The sequence below is a fragment of the Malania oleifera genome, chromosome 13 (genome assembly GCF_029873635.1).
Source record: "Malania oleifera isolate guangnan ecotype guangnan chromosome 13, ASM2987363v1, whole genome shotgun sequence".
Taxonomy (NCBI): domain Eukaryota; kingdom Viridiplantae; phylum Streptophyta; class Magnoliopsida; order Santalales; family Ximeniaceae; genus Malania; species Malania oleifera.
In genome coordinates, this window is record NC_080429.1 from 85,084,039 (window position 1) to 85,107,261 (window position 23,223).

The following is a 23,223-nucleotide window of genomic DNA, read 5'->3' on the forward strand; positions in this document are numbered from 1 at the left end:
GAGCTCGTTGGTCTCTCTCTCTCTCTCTCTCTCTCTCTCTCTCTCATTAAGTGATTGTCCTAATACCACTTTACCTAAAAGCTTAAGCTAGTAGGTTGTGGGCTAACAATGTATATTTAGCCTTAACAGTCTCCTGTACTTGCATCCAGACAGCATTTGGAAAGATAAACACATGATAAATAACACCCATGATAGGGAATACAATAATTTTTTAAACACTACACAATAAACGCGGGCAACAAGACTAGAACCCAGGACCTTATGGTAATCAGCCCTTTTGCCTCAGTCTTATCTTCTTCGCTTGGATAGAAAAAGGTAGAGGCATAAGCTCTTAAAAATGGTGCAGCGACTCATGTATCGAAAGCTGCATAGCTATACCATCAAATCCAACCAAGACAAGGTTGTTAAAACCACCGGGGTAGATTGGTGTGCCAAGGTACTAAGAAGGGAGCCAGTGGTCTCAAGTGTGATCCAAGGGATTCCTCACTCGAGACCTACTGAATATAAGAGGCCTAGATTGTCCAGGAACTGTAGGACTGTGAATCGTGCCTATGGTGGCGTATTGTCTGGAGGTGCTGCGAGGGAGAGGATCATTCGAGATTTTTTTATGAGGAGCAAAAAATTGTTGAAAAGGTCTTCCTTCCATGTTAACCAGTTATTCAACAATGATTAAGGATCCTTTCTCACAAAATGAAAATCCCAAGAATACCCACTCTCTTGCAAGAGTTGTAAAGAAGATATGTAAAAGAGATGGGATATACATAGCAAAAGGAGCCTCCTCAATTCAATGGTCCTCCCAGAAGTAGATTTCTCCCATTACCAACACTATATCAAATGTGGCCACCTAGGGGAGGGGGGGGGGGTGTGGGGAGTAATAAATTTGAGACACAAATTTCTAATGACTCGAATAAGTAATATTAATCCCAACTATGGCATCCCACCCGTTTTGAAGTTCAAATTTACTGCAGACTACCCTGTACCAAAGAGAGGTTCGGTTCTAAGGAAGTGCAAACACTTCCTCCACAAAAGAAATATTTTCGGACACTGAATTACCCGGATCAAAATCTCCGACCCTTTTGAACCTACACACAGTTGCCAAACTTGCAAGGTCTCTATCGTGCTCACCTACCCCGGACCACAAGAAATCCGTTATCAATTTCTCTAATCTTCAAGCCACTCTCACCCTTTCTCCCCCACATGTTTTTTCCTTTATGTTTGGATAGTTCATTGAAACAGTGCCATGTCAGTGCCATGTCTGTTTTTGCATTGTGTGTTTTCTTGGAGAGCATTTTGATTTATTTGGATAAGATTTTTGATTCATTTGGAGAGTGTTGGGTTTGTCCATAGTTAGAGCATGATTTGTTTTCCACATCATTTTCAGGGTTTGGCGAGAGTAAAGATGCCTCTGCATTGTGGAGATGTGCAGTTTTTGCATTATTGTGGGGAATTTGTTTGGTGTGAAATGTGAGCATATTTATAGGGAAAACGTTAGCTTCTTTGTTATGGAATACGATTCCTACTCCGGGGTTTTGCTGCTGGTGGTTGTTTTAAAGGATTGATTCCCCCCCAATATATTCAGCTGGTTTGGTGAGCATTTCTATTTTTATTTTTCTCCTTTTCTTTTATTCCATGCTTTGAATAGGGCGATTTCTTATTCTTTTAATTGTATGTTCTTTCTTTTCTAATGAAGTCATCTTCTTTTCTTATAAAAAATACGGGGGGATAGAAAAAAGACAAAATGAACAAGACTAGTGTGATTCCCACAAGTGAAAAAAGCTCCTTTCCACCCATCATACCTCCTAGCTTCTCTCTCAAAAAATGTTCCCAAAAAGAACCAGCTGTACGGTAACTAATTCCCAAAAATAATCAGCATTAATTACCACCTAAGGGAAATTAGTAATGCGCCAGCTCACAATACCAAACCAGCTATTCTTGCAAAATGACTCGAATCAACTCCAACACTGACAATACACTATTAGTGAAGTTAATCCAAGGCCGGACAAATTTTCAAACACCTACAAAATTGTTAAATATTGGAGGAATGATCCATGTTTGCCTGAAGAAAAAGAATGGCGTCATCTGCAAATTGCAAATGTCATTCAGGCAAGTGCTCATGACCTGCCTTTATCCCTTCCACCAAGCCTCTGTTAATCCCATTTATCAATCATTCTACTCAAAGCATCTGCTACAATAATGAAAAGAAATGGGGGATAGAGCATTTCCCTGTCTCAGACCCCTAGAGGGTTTAAAAGAGGGTTTAGCCTCCCTATTCTCTAGAACAGAAAAATCTACAGATGAAAGGTACCCTGTAGAGACCTGGAAATTTGTTTAGGAAAAATAATAAAGGAAAAGGGAAAAGAAAGAAGGAAAAAAGAAAAAAAATTTTAAAAGAGAGTCCGCGGGGATTCGTTGACGAACCAACTGGCTTCGTTGATGAACATCATTCTTTGGCTCGTCAACGAAGACACGTGTCTCGTCGACGAAGATTTACCGAGAGAGGTTTCAGATAGTTTTGAGATTCGTCGACGAACTCACGGCTTCGCCGACGAACCCACGTGTCTCGTCGACGAAGCCCTGCCTATAAATAGTGTGACTTTCATTTTAAGCGTGGATTTCTCTCTCCTCACGCCTCTCTCTCTCTACCCTACGACTCCCTCACTCTCTCTCTTCGATTTCGGACCCATTTCAGCCCGGTTTGACGACCAGGAACTGCCATGGAGATTTAGGGAAGATTCGCTACAACCAATTCAGGACGGATCGTTGATTTGGGGTTTTGGGATACCATCCCAAAATCAAGGTAAGAGATATTTTAGGGTTTATGTGTGTATTTAGAGTTTGCTAGCCTAGAAAAGGTAGTAAATGATTTTTATATTGGGTTTGAGTTGATTTTATTGGGGATAATGTAATTTCAGGGTTTGGAGTTTTGAACGCCTCGGACGTGATTAGAATTTTAGCAGGTTTTTTAGGAATCAGGTAAGGGGATTAAGTTAAGTCAGCATTTTTATTAAATTTGAACCAATTAAACTGGTATGTGTGTGTGTGTGTGTGTGTATATATATATATTTATTTATTTATTTATGAGTTCAAAGGGTATTTTGAAAACTAACCGTTCAACAGGAATTTTACAAACCTAGGATATATGGTACAGTATTTTTGAATATTACGAATGGTGGAAAATTTGAGTTATTTTATGAACTAAAAATAATGTGTATCTTTGGTTGTCTCCTAGACTGTTTTCAAATATTGAATTTGTGTGGCAAGTGAATGATTTTATGGTTTATCATGAAACCAAATTTGAGAATGGTTGTGAAACATACTGGAACTACTTATGAATAATACAGGGATGTGATATGACGGCCGGGGGCCAAGTTTTATGTGATGGCCGGGGGTCAAGTTTTATTTGACGACTGTGAGTCGAGTGTAACTGACGAATGGTGGAAAATTTGAGTTATTTTATGAACTAAAAATACTGTGTATCTTTGGTTGTCTCCAGGACCGTTTTCAAATATTGAATTTGTGTGGCAGGTGAATGATTTTATGGTTTATCATGAAACCAAATTTGAGAATGGTTGTGAAACATACTGGAACTACTTATGAATAATGCAGGGATGTGATATGACAGCTGGGGGCCAGGTTTTATGTGATGGCTGGGGGTCAAGTTTTATTTGACGGCTGTGAGTCGGGTGTAACTGACGGCCGGGGGCCGAGTGTTTATTAAATGGCAGTTGAAATGAAGTGATTCATACTACTGTTTTATTTACTTAAATTGCCTGAGATGCTTTAAGAACCCTGGGGACCAGTTGTTATGTGAGCATGGTACTGTTGTTAGTGATTGATTATTAGACCATGTGCACCCACACTGTTCTGGATAGAAGAGTAGGGGGGTCTCAGCTGACTGCCTGCGTGAGGTTGAAGTAAGGGCGTCGGACCTGCAGCTTGGTTGCGGATGCCTACAAATGTACTTGCAGAGGATGATGTTTTGACATTGTTTTGGGCTAATCACTCAAGCTTAGTCCAGCCTTCGGGTCACACAACCCGTGCCATGGGGGAAGTAAATGACGTTAGTCATAGGGAGTTGTCTTATATGCATATCTATGGATTTATGTAAATGGTGTTAAATATTTACTGAACTGGTTTATACTGTAGAAAGGAAAAATGATATTTTCTACTGTATAGAATGACTATATATTTTTAAATGATATTTTCAGTTAAATGAGGAACTGGTTATTTTCAATATACACTAAAATTTATGCTAGTCACACACTGATTTTAACTTAGTCTTCCTTACTGAGAAGTGTCTCACCCCAATATACAAATAATCTTTTTGGGAAACTCCAGAGATCGTGTTTAGTGGGGCTAGAGGGGCGAGCTAGTCGTAAAGTTTATGTAGTGTGTATGGACTAAATTTTCTTTTTGTACTGTTTTAATGGGTTGTAATATGGATAATTGGAGGCTATTGTATATAAAAGTAGTTTAGAACTTTGGTAATGGATTATAGAGAATATATTATTTATTTCCGCTGCAATTATAGTATCGGGTACACAGACGTTACTAAAGTAGCACCCCAGGCCCACGTGGCAGGTTGGGGCGTTACACACCCGATAATCCATTTCCTCTATCTTGCTTAAACCCTTTCCTGCACATCACTCTATCCAAGAAACCCCAACTAACAAAGTCATAAGCTTTTCCAAAATCCAATTTGGAAACCAATCTCCTTTTATTGCTTCTGACAGCATCTTTCACAACCTCACCTGCTTCCAGAGTTGCATCTAAAATCTATCATTAGTGAATGCACTGTGATTATGGAAATAGTATTCAACAACTAGCCAATCTCTTAGAGAATACTTTAGTAAAACATGGAAATTTATTTTATTATACAGTGATTATGTGCACCCTTTTTTGCAATGTTCTTTCCTTGAGCATGTACAAGTTTAGCTGTCATTTGTTTTGTTCCAATGGAAACTTTGTGTTTGCTAGCTGATTTGAAAAGTGGGAAGAAATGCTTTATGGAACATTACAGGTGTGTTAACTGATCAAACTGCAGGAAATTGCTTTGGAGTTGCACTACTTTTTCTAGTGGTGTGTATTTGGATGGGACATAATTCTAGACTTGGCGTCGATTAGTGTTCTTGTTTTGGCTTCTTTTTGGCGCTCGACTCTTGGTGTTTTTCCTAGGATGCAACTTGTTGACGTGCAATGAGATTGGAGGGCTATGTTATTTTAACTGTAGTTACTTATATATATTATTTTTTTTTGTTTACTGTTTTTTTAGGACTTCTTCTCCTCTAATTCTTGTAATCTCCTTTATTCTAATAATAATTTTTATCTAAAAAAATTGTGGTGCAAAGCATTATTTTGATTTCGTATTCTGTCGGATATTACACTAAAACATGTGCTACATGCTTCTTAAGGCTTATGTTAAACATTCTTGTTTATTTCTTTATCTGTTTGTTGATATAATGTCCCATTATTAGAGCTGCAAAAGAGCTGAGCCAAGCCGAGCTTTGTTATGCCCAAGATTGTTCATTAAATTTTTAACCAAGCTCAAACTCAAGCCAAGCTCAAAGTGAGCGTTGATATAACTGCTCAAACTTGTTTATTATGCAAATGAATGAGATCACAAATCCTTATCAAGTCATGCTGTTGAGATGCTCACTAATGGTTTGGCTCTTTTGAAACCCCTCAAGAGATAAGCAGTTTTGTTAGACAAAAAAGTGAAAATGGGCCCTACTTCTAAGCGCACTACAATTTACCAAGTCTAATTTGACCTTGTTAAATTAGCCCACGAATGATTCTAATTCAAGCCAATTAGATACGTCCCAAAATTGAGCCTATAATCGAGTTGCTCACGAGCCGAACCCATTCATCTTCAGGTTTGGCCTATTTATTAAACGAGCCACAAAGTTGGGTTTGGAAATCACTTGTTTATGTAATGAATGAGCCTGAAAGAGCTCTTATTGAGTCAAGCTTCCAAGCCACTCATGAGCAGCTTGGTTCATTTGCAGCTCGGCTCGTTTTTAGTATATTTTATTTCACGTAGTAATCCTAAATGGTATCAATGCATACTTTTCTTAGTGACCAATTGCAAGTCTATTGTTCTGGTTTTAGGCCCCAATATCCTTGTGAAGAACATTAGTAGTGCCAATTTTATTTTGCTTGACTTGCTGATGTGAGGTGTCTTTTTTGGTATGATTTTTGTTTTTGTTTTGGTTGCATCACAATAAAGAAATAGTTGATGACAACTGCATCAATGTTACCTAGAATATGGAACATTTCGACTCATGAATGGGCATGGGATCACAATAAGGCACAAGTAAAATGTGGAATATTAGAGGCATACTTTGTATAGATATATTGGTGAAAAATGTATTAAGAGCATTAGGGGATGTTAAGATGTTCCTACTTATAGAAGAGATTTTTTGTGAAATGGATTAATAAGTACTAAAAATAGAGTGTAATGCAAAAATTCTCTACTTTAACTAATAAAGAATATGTTATGTGAAAAATACTAAATTGAAACCTTGGATATTCAATTAACATTCCAGAATGAAAATGTACCACATTTTGGAATGTTTGTACCACTTTTTGGATATAAAGTATCATCCTCATCATCATCATCATCATTACATGTCATGTAACAACAACAATAACAACAATAGCCCAAGTCATAAGTCTCTCTAGGTGGGATTAGCTACATGAATCATTTCTCGCCAAGGACAATTTTCTTCGACAAATTCAGGGCTATTAAATCTCTACTATCTTTAGGTCTATCCGTACCCCTTCTACTACTCACAATAACTCACTCACTTTTGCTCACTAGCACACTATGTCGCCTAATGTTGCAAGTGCCCAAACTATCCGAGTTATCCCCCCCTTATCTTATTTTCTATAGGAGCTACATCTAACTTACCACAAATATATTCATTTCTTAATTTATCTTTTAAGGTTATATCACTCATCCATATTAGCATTCTCATCGCGACAACTTTTATTTTTTGGATATGTTGTTTTTTAGTCGCCTAACATTCTAATCCATATAACATAGTTGGTCTTACAATCATCTTATAAAATTTTCCTTTTAATTTGAAGGGTATTCTATGATCACATAGCATACTCGAAGCACTTCCCCATTTTACTTAACTTGCTTTAACTTTATACATTAAATCTTCTTCATTTTCTCCTTCAACTTGCATAATAAATCCAAGATATTGAAATCTACTAGTGCTGTTGATTTCTTCATCACTAAATTTAACTATCTCCAATATTCTTTCTACTATAACTAAAATTATATTTCATATAGTCTTTCTTATTTCTACTTATTCTAAAACCTTTAGATTCTAAAACTTCTCCATAATTCTAATTTATATTCTACTGCACCCTTAATTTCATCAATTAAGGCAATATCATTTACAAACAACGTATACCATGGAACCTCATTTTGGATACTCTTAGAAAGTTCACCCATCACTAAAGAAAAAAAAAAGGGCTCAAAGCAAATCCTTGATATACACCTATTGTGATTGGAAATTCCCTAGTCTCTCCACCTGTAATCCTACCACTAGTCATTACTCCATCATATATATCCTTAATGATATTAGTATATGTTGTGAAAAAGAAGCCCTCAAACAATGCACAGCAAAGTATAAAATTGTTGGAAGAATCAAACACAAACAATTGCAGCAATCTAAATGATGAATACAAAAATATTTCACAACCACAGCAAGTAAATAAAGCAATAACAAGAACAATAATATTAGGAATTACGTTGTTCGGCAAAGCCCACATCCATGAAAATTCACTATCTTCTTGTCCAAATTACATAAACAATACATGAATTCTCTCAAAACTCTGCTCTACCACACTTGGCTTCCTTGGCATCCTATATACATCATATTCTATGTATATATAAGCCCCCTCGAAGGTTTCCCCTCGAAACCCAACCATATTAACGTTCAATTATTCAAAATTCAAAAATTTGCGCATGAGGTTTCGAGCCAATCAATCAACCGATTCAGACATATTGTAATTGTTCTGAACTCTGGATTAATCAGTCGATTGATTTGGCCAATTAGTCGACTGTTTGCTGCTGCTCCACATATTTTCTTCTTGTTTTCCCTTAGAGTGTGAGCACATTCACAACAATATACCTACTATATACACTTTTTTTTTTTGTCAATAAACACCATATGCAATTCCCTATTCTTTTCTATAAACTTTTCCATTAATCTATTTAAAAGATATATAACTTCTACAGTAGATCTTCTAGGCATAAAAGAACTGATTTAGAAGCTTAGCATGTGATGTTGCATCCTTTGAAAATGGAAGGATATCATCAATATAGATCAGGACATGATGAAGTATGTGCTGGAGGATCTTGATCATTGCCTTTTGAAATATGGATGGGGCCACTTTGAGCCCCATTTTCCTATTTGGTTGGAGTCTATAAAGGTTGGATGGGGTCATACTCCTTTTCATTAAAATATTGTGGATGGATTATAATGTTTTTTGCAATCTATTAAAGGAGACTTGGAGTAGGTGTGGTATTGTTGGTGGGGAGATTTAGGTTTATGAAGAAGCTAAAAGGGTTCAAAAGAGGTGTTAAAGTTGTTTGGAGAAGTTGAGTGGAAAAGGTAGGTTTTTGAGTGAATTGAGTTACTAGATAGGAAAGATATTGAGGGGCCTTTTGGAGAGGAGTGAGTTAGACGAGTGAGCTTGAAAAATGAGTTATAGGATGTACTTTTGTAGGACATTAGGAGGAATTTGAAGCAAATAACTAAATTTAAATGGGTAAAAGAGGGGGACGGTAATTCAGTTTTTTTCATAAGTTGGCAAATGGGCAAATGAGGGATAATTATACAAGAGAAATGGAGTTAAGAACTGGGGAAACAAATGTTCAGATAATAGCTATGAGGTCGCTTATTTCTTTACAAATTTATTTATCGAGGAAGATTAAGGAAGGCCAATGATTGAGGGATTGGAGTGGAATCTTGTATTAGACACTGAGATGTCTTGTTTGAGGAGGACGAGGTAAAGGTTTAGTGTTTAGGTTAGGAAGGAATAAAGACCGAGTATGTTTAATATAGCTTTTTTCAGGAGCACTGGGTTGCGGCAAAGGAGGATCTAATGAAAGTTTTTTTATGAGTTTCATGATAATGGAAAATTGGTGAGGAGTGTTAATTCTAGCTTTATTTTATATTACTTCTTCATTAAGTAAACTCAATCCTATCTCTCTCTCTCTCCAAACTCTCTTTACTCTCTCCTTCTCTCTAGAATTCTTCGCCGATCGTTGACGGAATTGAAAAACCGAAGCTACCACGAGGATCGTGAAAGGATTCTCTACAACTTCTACGGATCGAAATCTCGTTTCGGAGATTTTCGGGTTTCGGCATAAAATCGAGGTAAGACTCGATTTTTAATTTTGATCCTGTAGTTTTATAGGTATCAGTCTTGTGAGTATATTCTGTACTATGATATGTAAGTTTTGAAACTCAGTTCGCTGTTTAGGGACCTTGGAGTTCGGGATTTGCTTACGAGGTTAAGGTAAGGGGAACTATGTTTATATTGGTTATTTTTTAAATCAGACTCGGTGGAACTGTGGTCCACGGTCCTGTGTGTGTTTTGACCACTCATTTGGGGGGATCTAACGGGGAAAACTATGAATTTTTCATTATTACAATTTTGGGGAAAAGGGGGAGACAGGCTGAATCCTGGGTTTTTTTGAAAATCGAGTATATGTGTGATTTATACTGTGATATTGGGATGACCATGCCTTGACTTTGTTTAAATTGTATTTGTTTGGAAAACCATGATTTAGATTACCAAATGAGTGTGGTTTGTTTGGTTATATGAGCATGCATGTGTGTGCGATATGTTGAAGTGCTAGTAGGAAAGCGGTTCCAAAATCGTTCCGGGTGCTGAGAGTGGCCGGCTCTATGTCTGAGGGCATGAGCCTATTCCGGCAGATCAGGCCGAAGGCTGTGGATCCACTAGTTAGCGCCGGTACGATGCCATGGGAGTCGAGGACTAGCCATGTGTCGGTGGCGCCATGCTTCGCGGGTTAGCTATGGGCCAATGCCGAAATGTCAGACCGGCTTCGGGCCGATGGGTGTGACAACACCGGGTTACTGATCATGTGTGTGTATTGTGACAGGGCTACGTATAAATGGCCTTTGTATGTGTGCGTGTATGCATTGTGTAAATTAGTACTGGAATGCATTTAACTGCGTGTATGTTGTATCATGATAACACTCAAATGTCACACACCTATATAACCTGTGTTCTTCCTTACTGAGAGGTGTCTCATCCCTACTGTACGTACATTTTTACAGGTCCTTCAGGTAACCGGAACTATCGTCCTGGTGTAGGGAGCGTAGTGGCCGGTGTACTACGTTAGCGCTTGGGTAAGTGCTAAGACTGTAGTTTTGTTGGGTTGTCATTTTCAGTTGTATTTGGGCACCCAATTTATCTGTTTTGTTAGAGCCATGTTCTGCTCTTGTATAGACTCTGGTATGGTACTGCATATGTTGATATAGAATGACTTTTTCTGCAGCGTATATAATTATGATTGGATGTGTTTAGGGTGCCTGGGAACCCCACGGGGTCGGACCTTCATCCTTTGTACTGTATCTGTGATGATTTGTATGATACAGGGACATGTTAGATTATATTTTCACCCTCGGGTCCCATTTCCGGGTTCGGGGTGTGACATCTGTCCTTAGTGATGCCATTTCTCTTGCCCAAAGTTCTTTTGCGAGAAGGCAAAAATTGTGGATGCTTACTTTTTAGTGATTATTAATAGGCAGCCTAAAGAACGGTTTGGTTCTTCCTGGAGGTATTAGGCAATGGGATCCTTTATCATCTTTTTTGTTTGTCCTTCTGGTGGATGTGTTGAGTAGAATGATAGATAGACCGGTAGATTGGGGGTTGTCAGAGGTCTTAATATGGGAAAAGAGGATGTTGTAGCGTTTGCCGATGACACCATTATATTCTTAGATGACCACATGATTCTTTGTTAACATTTTCATATATTGCAGATTTGAGTTGGTCCTGGAATTAATTTGGGTAAGAGTGATGTTGGGCTGGTAGGCCTTGCTCATGAGAGGGTTTTGGAGTTGACTTTTGACCTGGGTGTGGCATTCTAGAGTGGCCTTTGACCTATTTTGGAGTCTCTTTGGGAGGTAAGCCTCGTTCCTTAGCTTTTTGGGATCCATGGTGACCAAGGTAGCAAAGAGATTGGTGGTTGAAAGGAGCTTTGTTCTCTTTAGGTGGTGGAATTACTCTCAAACAGGCTATCCCTTCTGCCATTTTTTTGTATATTCTCTTTTTTTAGGATTCTACGTGGGTACCTCAAAAGATTGAGAGGGCTATGAGGGATTTTCTTTGGTCAGATGTAGGGGAGAGGATAGATCAGTCGGTTGAGTGGGAAGTGATGTGTAGGCCAAAGGAAGGAGGGTTGGGTCTTGTTAATTTGGTGTCTAAAAACATTGCTCTTTTTGGCTAAATAGTTATGGTGGTTTCACTTGGAGTTGAATTCCCCTTGGCACAAAGTAATAAAAAGTAAACATGGCATACAAGATAATTGGTGGGATGCTAATTTGGCCTCAAGAAATTCTTGGCAGAGTCCTTAGATTGTCATTTTGTAGGTTTATCTTCTTTCCTTCCATTAACAAAGTTCCAATTGGGTAGAGATAATCATGTCAGGTTTTGGACGATTTATAGGTTTTTTTTTTTTTAGGGGGGGGGGGGTGAGGAGGAGAACTCGTTTCTTATTCTTTTTTGGAATATCATTTTAGTTATAAATGATAGAGAGGTTGAGGAGCTATCTTCTTTGCTCATTGTGCTGGATGGTTGCCATATATGCTGAAAGAGTGATGGTAGAGTTTGATCTTTGGATTCATTGGGGGGTTTATTTGTGTCAATCTTTCTTTTCTCAGCTTTTTAGGGTTGATGCTTTTCCTCTCTGTCAGGGTGAATGGGAGACAAAAGTTCCTTCTAAGATAAAAGCTTGTGTATGGCTACTAGCTTTTAATAAAGTTAACACCAACAATCTGCTACAGAGTAGGAGCCCTTTTAAAGCCTCCTGATATGTGTCTCGTGTGGAAATAGTGTGCAGAATGTGTTTCATTTGTTTCTACATTGTTCTTTTTGCTTGGCTTTGTGGAATACTCTAGAATATTTAGTGAAGTGTGGGTCTGTCAAAAGTTGGTGAAGGAGCTCTAGGCTAAATCTTTTGTGGAAAGGTAAGGATGAAAAGAGGTTGTGGAGGTCCCTTTGAGCGTGATGAGGAATTTGGCTAGAAAAGAATGCTATAAGTTTTTCTAGAAAAGTGATTATCAGTAGGGCTTCTTTGGGATTGGGTGAGATATTTTGCTTCCCTTTGTGCTTAGTGGGCAGGATGTTTTAAGGGATGCTGATTTCAACATGTCAGCTTAGACTGGGTTGCTTTATTAAATTGATTTTTTTTGTTTTACTTTGTTTTCATAATTTCATTAGTGAGAACTTGTCATTTTATCTGTTTTTTCTTTTTAACTCAATGGAGGACCAAATGGTCTTCTAAGAGGAAGGTCTTGTAAGACTTCTATCCCCCAACTAAGAATTCAAGCCAAATTGTCTTCTCATGCGTGTGTGATGTATTGCAGAACAATCTTTTTGGTTTGTTTGGAGAGTGTTGGCTGTGTTCTTGCAGTTGGAGGATTTTCTCTTTACCAATTTTAGAGGATTTGGAAAGCATAAAGATGCAGGGATTTTATGGTGTGTGCAGTTTTTTACTGTTTTGTGGGGGCTTTTTCTGGAGAGGAATGTGCTTGCATTTTTTGAGATTAGGCGTCATCTATTAATTTTATTTGAGTTTGGATTGTATGTTTAGCTTTGCTATTGGTATTTTCATTAGGATGCTTTGCGAGTGGGTTTTTTTGGATATTCAGTGAGAGTAGTAGGCTTGGCTCTTCTAGTTTGATTTGGGCCTTGTTTCTTTTTAGTTTTTTTTTATTTTTTTTCTCCGTTGTTCTACTTTAGTTTTGAGGATTTCTTATCCTCCTTGTACATATTTTTTTCCCTTTTTTGTTCTTAATATAGATTATTTTTCTATTAAAAAAAGGAAAAAATGTTTCTCTCCCTTTACAGGCTTGAGCAATTTAATGATGTTTTGCTTTAGGAGAATGTTGTCGGTTATAACACAACTTCTCCCTTCTTTGGGTTGACTGCTTCGGACTCTGTTGCCAACAAGAAGTCTATTTCTGTGGAGGATCTCAAGGTATGCCCACTGTTCTCACAAATGGTTTGACCTGTAATGCTTGCTTTGTTCTTTGCTTGCAATCAGCATACATTTATCTGAACTAATGACAGTTTGAAAATTTTATGCATATCTGAACCTTACAAGAAGCTTATTAAATTTTCACTTGCTCTCATCATGACTTGTGATTGTAAAACTAAATTTTCACATGCTCCCTTGTTATGTATATATTTGAAGCTTACAAGAAGCTTATCAAATTTTCACATGCTCACTTCTCATGACTCATGAATATAAAATTAAAGCTTCAAATGATTTTAATCTGACTGAAGTATTGAGGGTAAACTTATCCTGTTTAATCAATGATTGAGTTGTATCATATTGAGGATTGTACACAAGGCCTTTGCTAATTTGACTCCCCCTGTCCCTTTTGTTTTGCCCCCAAGTGGATATGTTTATATTTTATATTTCACATCTTTTCACTGGTGTGCTATTTGGCGTATATTGCAAGTGCCCAAACCATCTTAAGCTCCCACTTAGTGGGACTTTAGGCTTGATTGTTTTTTTTCTGTTGTTTATATTCCGCACCCACTTTCTCTGACTTTGTGTAAGTTGCTCGTTTTTCATGCCGAGGGGCTGGTACTATAATGTCCTTTATTTGGGAAAGGAGCCTGATATTCCCATAGTGACCATGATGTATGTAGAAATGCTCAACATATTTTGTTTTCCTGTATATATGCAGTTCACTTTTTCACTAACCTAGTTCGCTGATAATGTTTATTACAGTAAGAAAGATAAAAAATGTATATATGTTTGATCGAGGGGTCTTAATTCAGGTGCTCACTTTTGGATATTGTGAACTTTAAGTCTGGGAAGATTCCCTTAATGCTCCATCAAAAGAATATGCAAATGTCTTAGTTAAAGGCTTGGTAGAAGGAAAACAACTTTCAGAGGATGGTGTGAAGGCCTACATAGAGGAAGCTTATTCCCAACCACTCTGATCACTTCTCATCCTTTTTCCCTATTCCTGTAAATTTCTAGAAGTAATTGCCTCACTTCTTTATTTGAAAACACTAGATTATTTTTTAATTATTATTTTTTTTTTGGGAAGCATCAAGAGAGTCTTGTGATATGTTCTTCAATGGCCATTGTCCATTATTATTTCTATTAGAAGGAATATAAATGATTGCAGTCTTGATTGGATTTGTCCAACAACAAGTGTGACTGAAGTATCAGTGGGTTACAAACCCACTAGTTTGATTTGTACAACATTGTGAGGTTTAAGTGTAAAGTTGTGGTTAAAAAATTTCATCTCATGCTTAAGTTTGTGCGAGTGTTACAACTGAATTTTCTTGTTTGTGCATTTTAGTTGATCGGATGATTTAGGTATTTAGCAAAAATTCTTTTTACATTGACGAAGTTGCGAATGCTGTCTAGCAGTTTCAATAGACAACACTGTTTATGCTTCAAGCTTCCCACCTTTGTCGGCTTGATATTGTCCCATTTTCCAAGGGACGCCAATAGGGCTAAATTCGATTAAGTGCATGAGCAAATGAAAAAAAAAGTATGCACACCTCTGCCATATGCTTGAGCAAAATGGAAGGAAGATTTTGTCTTGATTGTTGCATGCATCAATATGGTTAGTGAATTTGTAAAATTCTTTCTGAGATTTACTTTTGGTAGTTTTGTTTATCTAATCTAATGAATGATACCTCTTGAAGTAGCAATAGTGGTCGGCATTGCACTTCTAAAAATCTTTTCTGTACATAAAGCTGTTAAATTTTCTGTACCATTGCCTAAGAGCTTGTTTGAAACCATACAAGCTCTTCTTCAATCTGCACACAAGATCCTCTTTACCTTTTACTGAGAATCCTTCTAGTTGGTGAATGTAAATCTCCTCATCAAGATCACCGTGAAGAAATGTTATCTTTATATCCAACTGCTCGAGATGTAGGCCCTCTGAGACAACAATGCTCAAGAATGATCTGATGGTTGTTAACTTCACAATCGGTACAAAAATGCCAGTGTAGTCAATTCCTTCCTTCTGCTCGAAGCCTTTGACTAACAATCGGGCTTTGTACCTCCTGGATCCATCATGCTCCTCTTTGATCTCACTTGTTGTGAAGAACCTTATTACCTTGGGGCAACTTAACTAGACTAGGTTGGCGCAGTAAGCAAAGATGAAATGGTTGACTAATGGTGATCAGAATTCAAAGTTTTCATTATGCGGTGATTACGCGAAGAAGTCGTAACTCTTGTGTGAACTCAATGGTACTTCCTGATGGTTTAGTGTTGTAAAATATGTAGATAGTCCATGATGAGGCTGTAAATTATTTTGAGCAATTCTTGAGGCAGAATAGTTCAGTGCAAAGGTCAAATCGGGATGGTATTATCCAATCTGTGATTTATGAGGATTCTATAAGACAGCTAAAGGAGGAGGTTTATGCAATTATTTCTTCTATTTCTGTGAACAGTAGCCCGGGACCGGATGGATTTGTGTCTTTCTTTCTATATTACCTGCTAGAAGATTATTAAAAATGATGTGATGGATGCGGTAAAGGAGTTCTTTAAAGGTGATATATTGCCTTAGTATTTTTGTTCCTTTTACATAATTCTTATTCCAAAAGTAAATGATCCTCAATCTTTTGATAAATTTCGGCCAATAAGCCTTTGTAACGTAATCTATAAAATTTTCTCCAAAGCCCTTGTTAGCAAGCTATCGTTGGTGATAAGTGATTTAATATCTTTTGAGTAAGGTACTTTTGTGAAAGAGAAGAGTATTTTTGTAAATATAACACTTGCTCAAGAGATGACAAAATTATATTTAGGTGGGTGAGAGGAGGTAATATAATGCTAAAACTTGACATGAGCGATCGAGTGGAGTGGCATGTGATGACCCAAATATATATATATATGATTAAAGTACAATAATAATAAAATAATAAAAATAGTCATTAAGTTAATATCAATACAAAAGTGTTTTTCTGTAGGATCCTTGATTCCATGTTTGATGCCTAAGAAAGACCTTGTCTTAGCGAGTGCTCAGAGACCATTGCGGCTCAGTCGCTCCCTGGAGGTCGGCCTGGTCAAAATGGAATTTCATAGGACAAACAGGATAGACACTGTTTGTACACGTAAATAAGTATATATACATAAAATAGTGTTTTGACAAACATAATTTGTAGAAATACATAATAAGATGATAATAATATAGGTATCATATGTGGGGCCCACAAGACTATGTGAGGTCCACATGAGTCCCGGAGCCACAAGACACTGTTTATATATATAAATAAGTACATAAAATAATGTTTTAACTGATATAATTTGAAAAAATATATGATAAAATAATAATAATATAGGTATCCTATGCGGGGCCCACAAGACTGTGTGGGGCCTACATGAGTCCCGAAGCCGTATGGAGGTTTACACAAGTCTCAAAGCTATGTAGGATGCATAAAATCGTATAAGAGTTATTCGAATTACGTAGGATCCATTCGGATTTCGAAGTTGTGTGGGGCCCACAAGACCATGTGGGGCCCACATGAGTTTTCAAAATTTAAATTTAATTCTTATTCAAAAATAAATAATAAAATAAATAAATACTAAAAGTAGTTTAAAATTAATAACAATGATAATAACAATGATAATAATGATTAGAAAAAAAAATAATAAAATAATTAATTAAGTAATTGATTAATTAATTAGGTAAGTAATTAATTAAAAAATTATTTAGTGGGAATGGTGGCAAGTACTCCCACATGGCTTCCATCCCTATTTCATACACAACCCATACTAGGGGTGAGCAAAATTCGGTGAAAACCGAATTAACCGAATTAACCGGGCGAAATTGGTCGGTTCGGTTCGGGTAAAAATCTCGGTTCGATCGGTTCGGTTATAATTCCACAAAATTTCGGTTAATCGGTTTCGGTTCGGTTAAGGGTAAAAAAATTTCGATTAACCGAATTAACCGAATTACTAATTAATTAGATTTTAAATATAATTTATGAATATAAATTTTGCTTATGCAAGTGCATGAAGGAGTTTAATTAACATATTTCGATTCTTTGTTTTACGGTAAAATATTATTTTCATTAATAAAATTAATAAATAAGGTATTTAATTAAGTTAGATTTGGTTTTAAAAAAAATTTATAATTGTATTATATTTCTAACAATTAATTTTAAATGATTTCGATTAAAATCGGTTAACCGAATTACCCGAATGGGCAATTCGGTCGGGGTCGGTTCGGTTTCCATCGTCAATTCGGTCGGTTCGGTTAATGGTTTTATTTAACCGAATTTTTCGGTTAATTCGGTTAATTACCCAAATTTAACCGAACCGAACATTTGCTCACCCCTAACCCATACCTTGCCCATTCTTTAATTTTTAAAAATTATAATTTCACCCATCTCCCCACACTTTTATAAATTTCATTTCTTCCCCAAAATTTTCCTATAAATAGGGAGCTCTCAACCTTCATTTTTCACAACAATTTTCCAAGGAAGAGAAGAATTAGTGAGTGAAAGAAATTATGGTGGAGAGAGAATTTTTGAGTAAGTTCTCAATCACCCACTCTTTTCGATCTCATTTCTTAGAGATAGTTACAATGTTCGTAAGGAATAAGGTAAGTAAATTTTGATTATATTAGTTTTTTTTTATTTAAAATTCATACCCGAGTTTACTTTATAAGTAAATTTCAATTATGTTAATTAGTTCTACAAAATTTCCGTGAGTTTATTTTTACGCGTATTTAATTATACCAGTTTTATCTTTAATATACTTGCATCTATATTTGGGTTAAGAAATGTTCTAATCCCCTCGGGTAAATTTTCAGCATTTATTTCTATTCAAAAATAAAATTATATATATTTTTAACACAAAAATTGTGTGGCATGAGTTTATTTTTACGTTACATTTTTTATGAAAATATGAGTAAAGATGAGATTTTCACGATATTATTTTAAATTGCATAAATTATAATAAGATGATTTTAAAACCCCTTATGGCAACGAAAGTTCAAAGTTACAGATGCTCGGTACCGCAGCTTAAAGTTTATACGGATCAGAGTGCACCCACACTATTTACAGAGTGGTTATTTATGTTAGTGGATTTCTCCTGAGTGCACACCTGGTTCCGGACCAGGACTTAATAAGGAAAATCTCACTTAAAGTTTACGTACGTTGATTTAGTTTGGTCGGCCAGCCAGCTAAGTCCAGTCTTCGGACCGCACAACCCAATCATGGGGGTAAACATGACTTACGGCAAACAGGCCTAAGGGTGGTTTTTATAATATATGTTTATACATATTTAATTACGTGTACAAAGTTACTAATGATTTGAATGAAAAGTGTAAGTTTACGTAAAAAGGATCATTTTGGTGCTTAAATGACGATCTAAGGAAAACGTATAAGGAAAAGTATATGTATGTTTATCATTAAATATTTTTACAGTTTTAAAGTTAAAAGTTTAATTTAGCAGTTGGAGTGTATGATTGCAAAAATTTACTGTTGAAATTGATGACAAAAGTTTTATGCAGAAATTTTTAAATCTATATTTATTCTAAAAGCAGTCTTGAAGTTATAGTATTAAATATTATTTTACGAAATTCTTTAAAAGCTCATTTTGGCCACACACTAATAATAATCTTATTTACTTACTGAGCGTCGTCTCACTCCAGTCATATTTTTATTTCAGATAACTCTGTAGAGCATGTTGGAAATCAGGCTTAGCAAGCATACGGGTGGGGATAGAAAAATAAAAATTATTTAGAAATATTAGTATGATGCCGGATATTTATGCTTATGTAATTATTCTTCTTTTGAAATAAATGATTGTAATATGGATAATTAGTGTTCTGGTTTAATAATAATTGAGTTTATTTGCTTCCGCTGTAAATCAATGGTAAAAAGTTAATATCCCAGACCCCTCGAGGTCGGGGTGTTACATGGCAGGTGGTAAATTAGATTTTCCATGCTCTTAGTTTTCCAGATTGGTTTTGTAAGTTGATTTAGAATTGTATTTCTACGTTTTCTGTTATGATGCATGACACTTACAGGGGTTTTTTCCAATCAAAAAGGGGCTTGAGGCAAGGGGATCCATTGTCGCCGTATATTTTCATCATCATGGAAGAAGTTCTTTCTAAATTAATCCAAAAAAAGTTAACGGAGAAGCGGATTTTACCGTTTGCACATCCGAGTGGTGCACCTATTATATCGCATTTAATGTACGCAGATGATGTTATATTGCTTATGCTGGTAAAAAATCTGTTAGATAGTTAATGGAGGTGATCAAGGAGTATGAAAACTGGACTAGCCAAAGGGTGAATAAAGATAAATCATCTATTTTTTTCTCAAAGAAGTTGGGTGCTCAGAGGAAGGGAAAAATTCTTTAAGAGACTGGTTTTATTGAAGGTAAATTTCCTTTTATGTATTTGGGTGTGCCGGTAGTGGATGGTAAATTGAAGAGCTATCATTTTGACCATTTAATTCAAAAAATCAGTAAGAGAGTTGAGGATTGGAAAAGTAGACTGTTGTCTCAAGGAGGTCATCTAGTTTTGTTGAGACATGTGCTTTCAAGCATGTCATTGCATCTGTTAGCTGTTCTAAATATCCCAAAAGTGGTGATAAAAAAGATACAATGTATGTTTGCTTATATTTTCTAGGGATTTAAGGATGGAAAAGAAAAAATGAAATAGAGAGTTTGGAAGAAATTGTGTGTTCCTGTGGAGGAGGAGGGCATAGGAGTAAGGGACATTTCGGAAGTGCAACGGTCTTTGTGCATGAAGTTTGGTTGGCAGTTATTAACACAAAACTCTTTATGAACTAGATTTTTTAAAGCTAAATATATTAAAAGGAGGACATATTGCTCTTTGCAGGCCACATGGTTTGGATTCTTCTTTTTGGAGGAAAATCCTGTAGTGTATGTCTGAGCTATTAAGTAAATCTAAGTGAAAGGTTAGAGAAGGAGATGTAAAATTGTGGTATGATAAGTTTCTGAATTCGAGACCTTTGTTTTTAGAATATCTAGATGGTGTACATTCACATATCAGATTAAAAAATTTGGTTATCAATAATGCGTCGGATGTGAAAAATTTGCAAAGGATTCTGGGATTTAATAAAGCGGAAGAAGTGATGGAAAGAGTTGGAAAACTTAGAAACTCTTCAGACATACTGATATGGCTCCCGAAAAAGGATAATTGCTTTAATACAAAGTCGACATGAGATGTTATCAGAATTAGAGCTCAAAAATTTGATTGGGCAAAGTGAGTTTAGAACAAATGGTTATCAAATAAAATTGCTATCTGTATGTGGAATGCTACTTTTGAGTGCTTAAGCGTTGATGAAAAGGTGAGAATGGTGGGGGTATCAATTGCTTCGGCTTGTAATTGTTGTGAGATGAGGCAACCAGAAGATATGAAGCATGCTTTAAATAAGGGAGATCTTGCTACTGATGTATGGAGGAAGGTTTTGGTGGAGGTAGGTGTACCTTTCCTTAAGCAACAAAGTTGAAAAGAAATAGTCTAAATGTGGTTTAATAGGGCTTCTCGATACTCTCAATTGGGAACATTGATGGGTTTGATTCTTTGTTTAGTAGTTTGGAGGTTGTGGAGAAGGAGATGTGTGGCTAAAATGAAGGGAAAATTAGATAGTAGTACATATGTGTGACTGTCCATTAAGTATTGGGTGAGGGTTTTGAGTAAGAACATGACAAGAATAACTCAGTTAAAGGATGTTGATGTTCGGATATTGTAGAATCTGGAAGTGTAAATAGTGAATAAAAGAAATAAAACTCTTCTATACCATACCTCCAATTCAGCCTTAGAAACAAGGAACTCTTCTTCAACTGATTATGAGTACTCTATCTACAGTAAATTCTCATATTTTTCCACAATTTCTTCCAACTCTTGAATAATACCATCAACACAACCGAAAGTCTGTTTATTCCACACCTTAAACCTTTGTTTTAGCCTTTTCAATTTACTCGCCAATTTACAAAATCCTGAATCCACCACAATGTGTTCTCTCCAATATGATATAACCATTTTCAAAAAAATTCCCATGCGACGTCCACATGTTCTGAAATCTAAAAGGCGCTGGCCCATACCTCTCCATACTCGCACCCATTTGTAATATGATAGGAGAATGATCTGAAGTATTTCTTTTCAGTAATGATGTCTTAGCTTCACCTTATTTTACAGAAAAAACATTATTAATTAGCACCCTATCAAGTTTCGCCCAACTTTTCGTCATTCCTTGATGGCCATTACACCATGAAAATTGACTTCCTTTAAATCTGAGCTCCAATAATCCACATCTATTAATACAACCATTGAATTCAGCCATAGATGAACCCAAGCGAGGTCGGCCTCCCACCATTTCCTCATCTGACCGAATTACATTAAAATCTCTCATAACAACCCAAGCCACATCAAAACTCGACATCCCCTGAAGGTGTTCCCATAATTCTTTTCTCTCAATATGATAACATTTAGCATATACAAAAGTAAAAAGCAGAGAGCCTCTATCATCTGTTAACAAAACTGTCAAACATTGATTTGAAGCACCCACCCAATCAACTTGACATCATCTTTCCAGAATAGTCAAATCTTCCCACCTTCCTCTACATTAGAATAAAAGTGAGTAAATTGCAAATACACCGCCCACCTTCGTATCTTCTCTACATCTTGAAAAGGTTTAGAAACAGCAAAAATCGAAACTTTCTAATCTTTCACAATTTATTTCAATCTTCTTTTCAATGTGCTCAATCCTTTTACATTTCAAAATATAACTTTATCAATCATAAGTTCAATTTTTGAGGCACTGCCTTAGCCCTCTTAGACTTTCTCACTTGCCTATCATCTTTATTTCTTCTTTCCAATCCACCCACTGTCACATTACCTGGATCAGAGTAATATTCTTTTTGAGTATCAATGCAAACCTCCATATCTCCCTCGGATAACACATCATAATTATCCCTACACACCACACCCTCCTCATCCCCCTCTCCCTCATCCACCTCCTCCACCAAAAACACCTCCCCATCCTTATCATTTTCAACTTATCCCTTCATAAAAAATTCTGATTTCTTGGGCAGTCCTAGAACAACCTCCCAATCCTACCTGCACCCCTGACTTATGATATTGAAAACATTCATATTTCTCTCCACTTTTGTTATCTACCAAATTAGCTTCATCCACTTTTTGAGTACCCACATTACTAACCTCATTCACAACTTCTTGATTTTTCTCATTCACATTCAAAGGACCACTCACGTCTCCATCCTTCTTCTCCTCCACCCTCTAATCCTGAATCAACAAAACAAGACCTTCCTTTTCAAATATCATATTTTCTTTTCTACCCACTTCTTTCCAAATCATTCCATCTCACTCCTTCCTCATACCTACCTTCCTTTTATCTTTAGGCTTAACTCCAAATCGGCATACCACATTGGTGTGACCTTACCTACAACATTTATTACAATAGAAACTCCTCTTCTTATATATTACCCTTTGCTAACCCTGCTTTTGTCCTACCACCAACGAAAAACCCTCCACAAGATCTTTTTACAAATCCACTTCAACACATAATCTTGTACTAGTGGCTCGTATTTTATATAATGTGGCATTATCTGTATCCAAAAATCTACCAAATCTAGTGGTCAAACTCTGTAAATAGTCCATTCTATATAAATGTAAAGGTAAACCTGGTAAGAAAATCCACTGAGGTGTGATCAATGGCTCCTTGTTGACATCAAAATTCACGGACTAGTTAAATAGCCGAAATTGGCACCCTGCCTCCTATCTTCCTTCTCATGCCCATACATGAATATAGTCCTTTTCATTTACCAAATACAACAAAACATGATAGTTGTCCATAAAACTTATCATTGGAATTTCAGAAAGACCCCAAGATTGGATAATATGCCTCCGAAGGACATCAATAGATAGTCTTGCAAAAAGAAATTTAAGCACCAACACAAACTTCATATCCTCA

The 23,223-nt window shown here is 36.4% G+C and overlaps 1 protein-coding gene and 1 pseudogene across 1 annotated transcript; both read left to right on the forward strand.

Moving 5' to 3' along the window:
* LOC131145524 (histone deacetylase 5-like) overlaps positions 1–14,229 on the forward strand; it is a 99,934-nt pseudogene extending 85,705 nt beyond the window's left edge.
* LOC131146647 (large ribosomal subunit protein eL34-like) lies at positions 338–11,500 on the forward strand. Its single transcript, XM_058096379.1, has 4 exons — positions 338–632; positions 7,955–8,022; positions 8,326–8,448; positions 11,330–11,500. Exons 1-4 carry the CDS (start codon positions 338–340, stop codon positions 11,498–11,500), a joined length of 657 nt encoding a protein of 218 aa, XP_057952362.1.
* Positions 14,230–23,223: the final 8,994 nt, after the last annotated feature.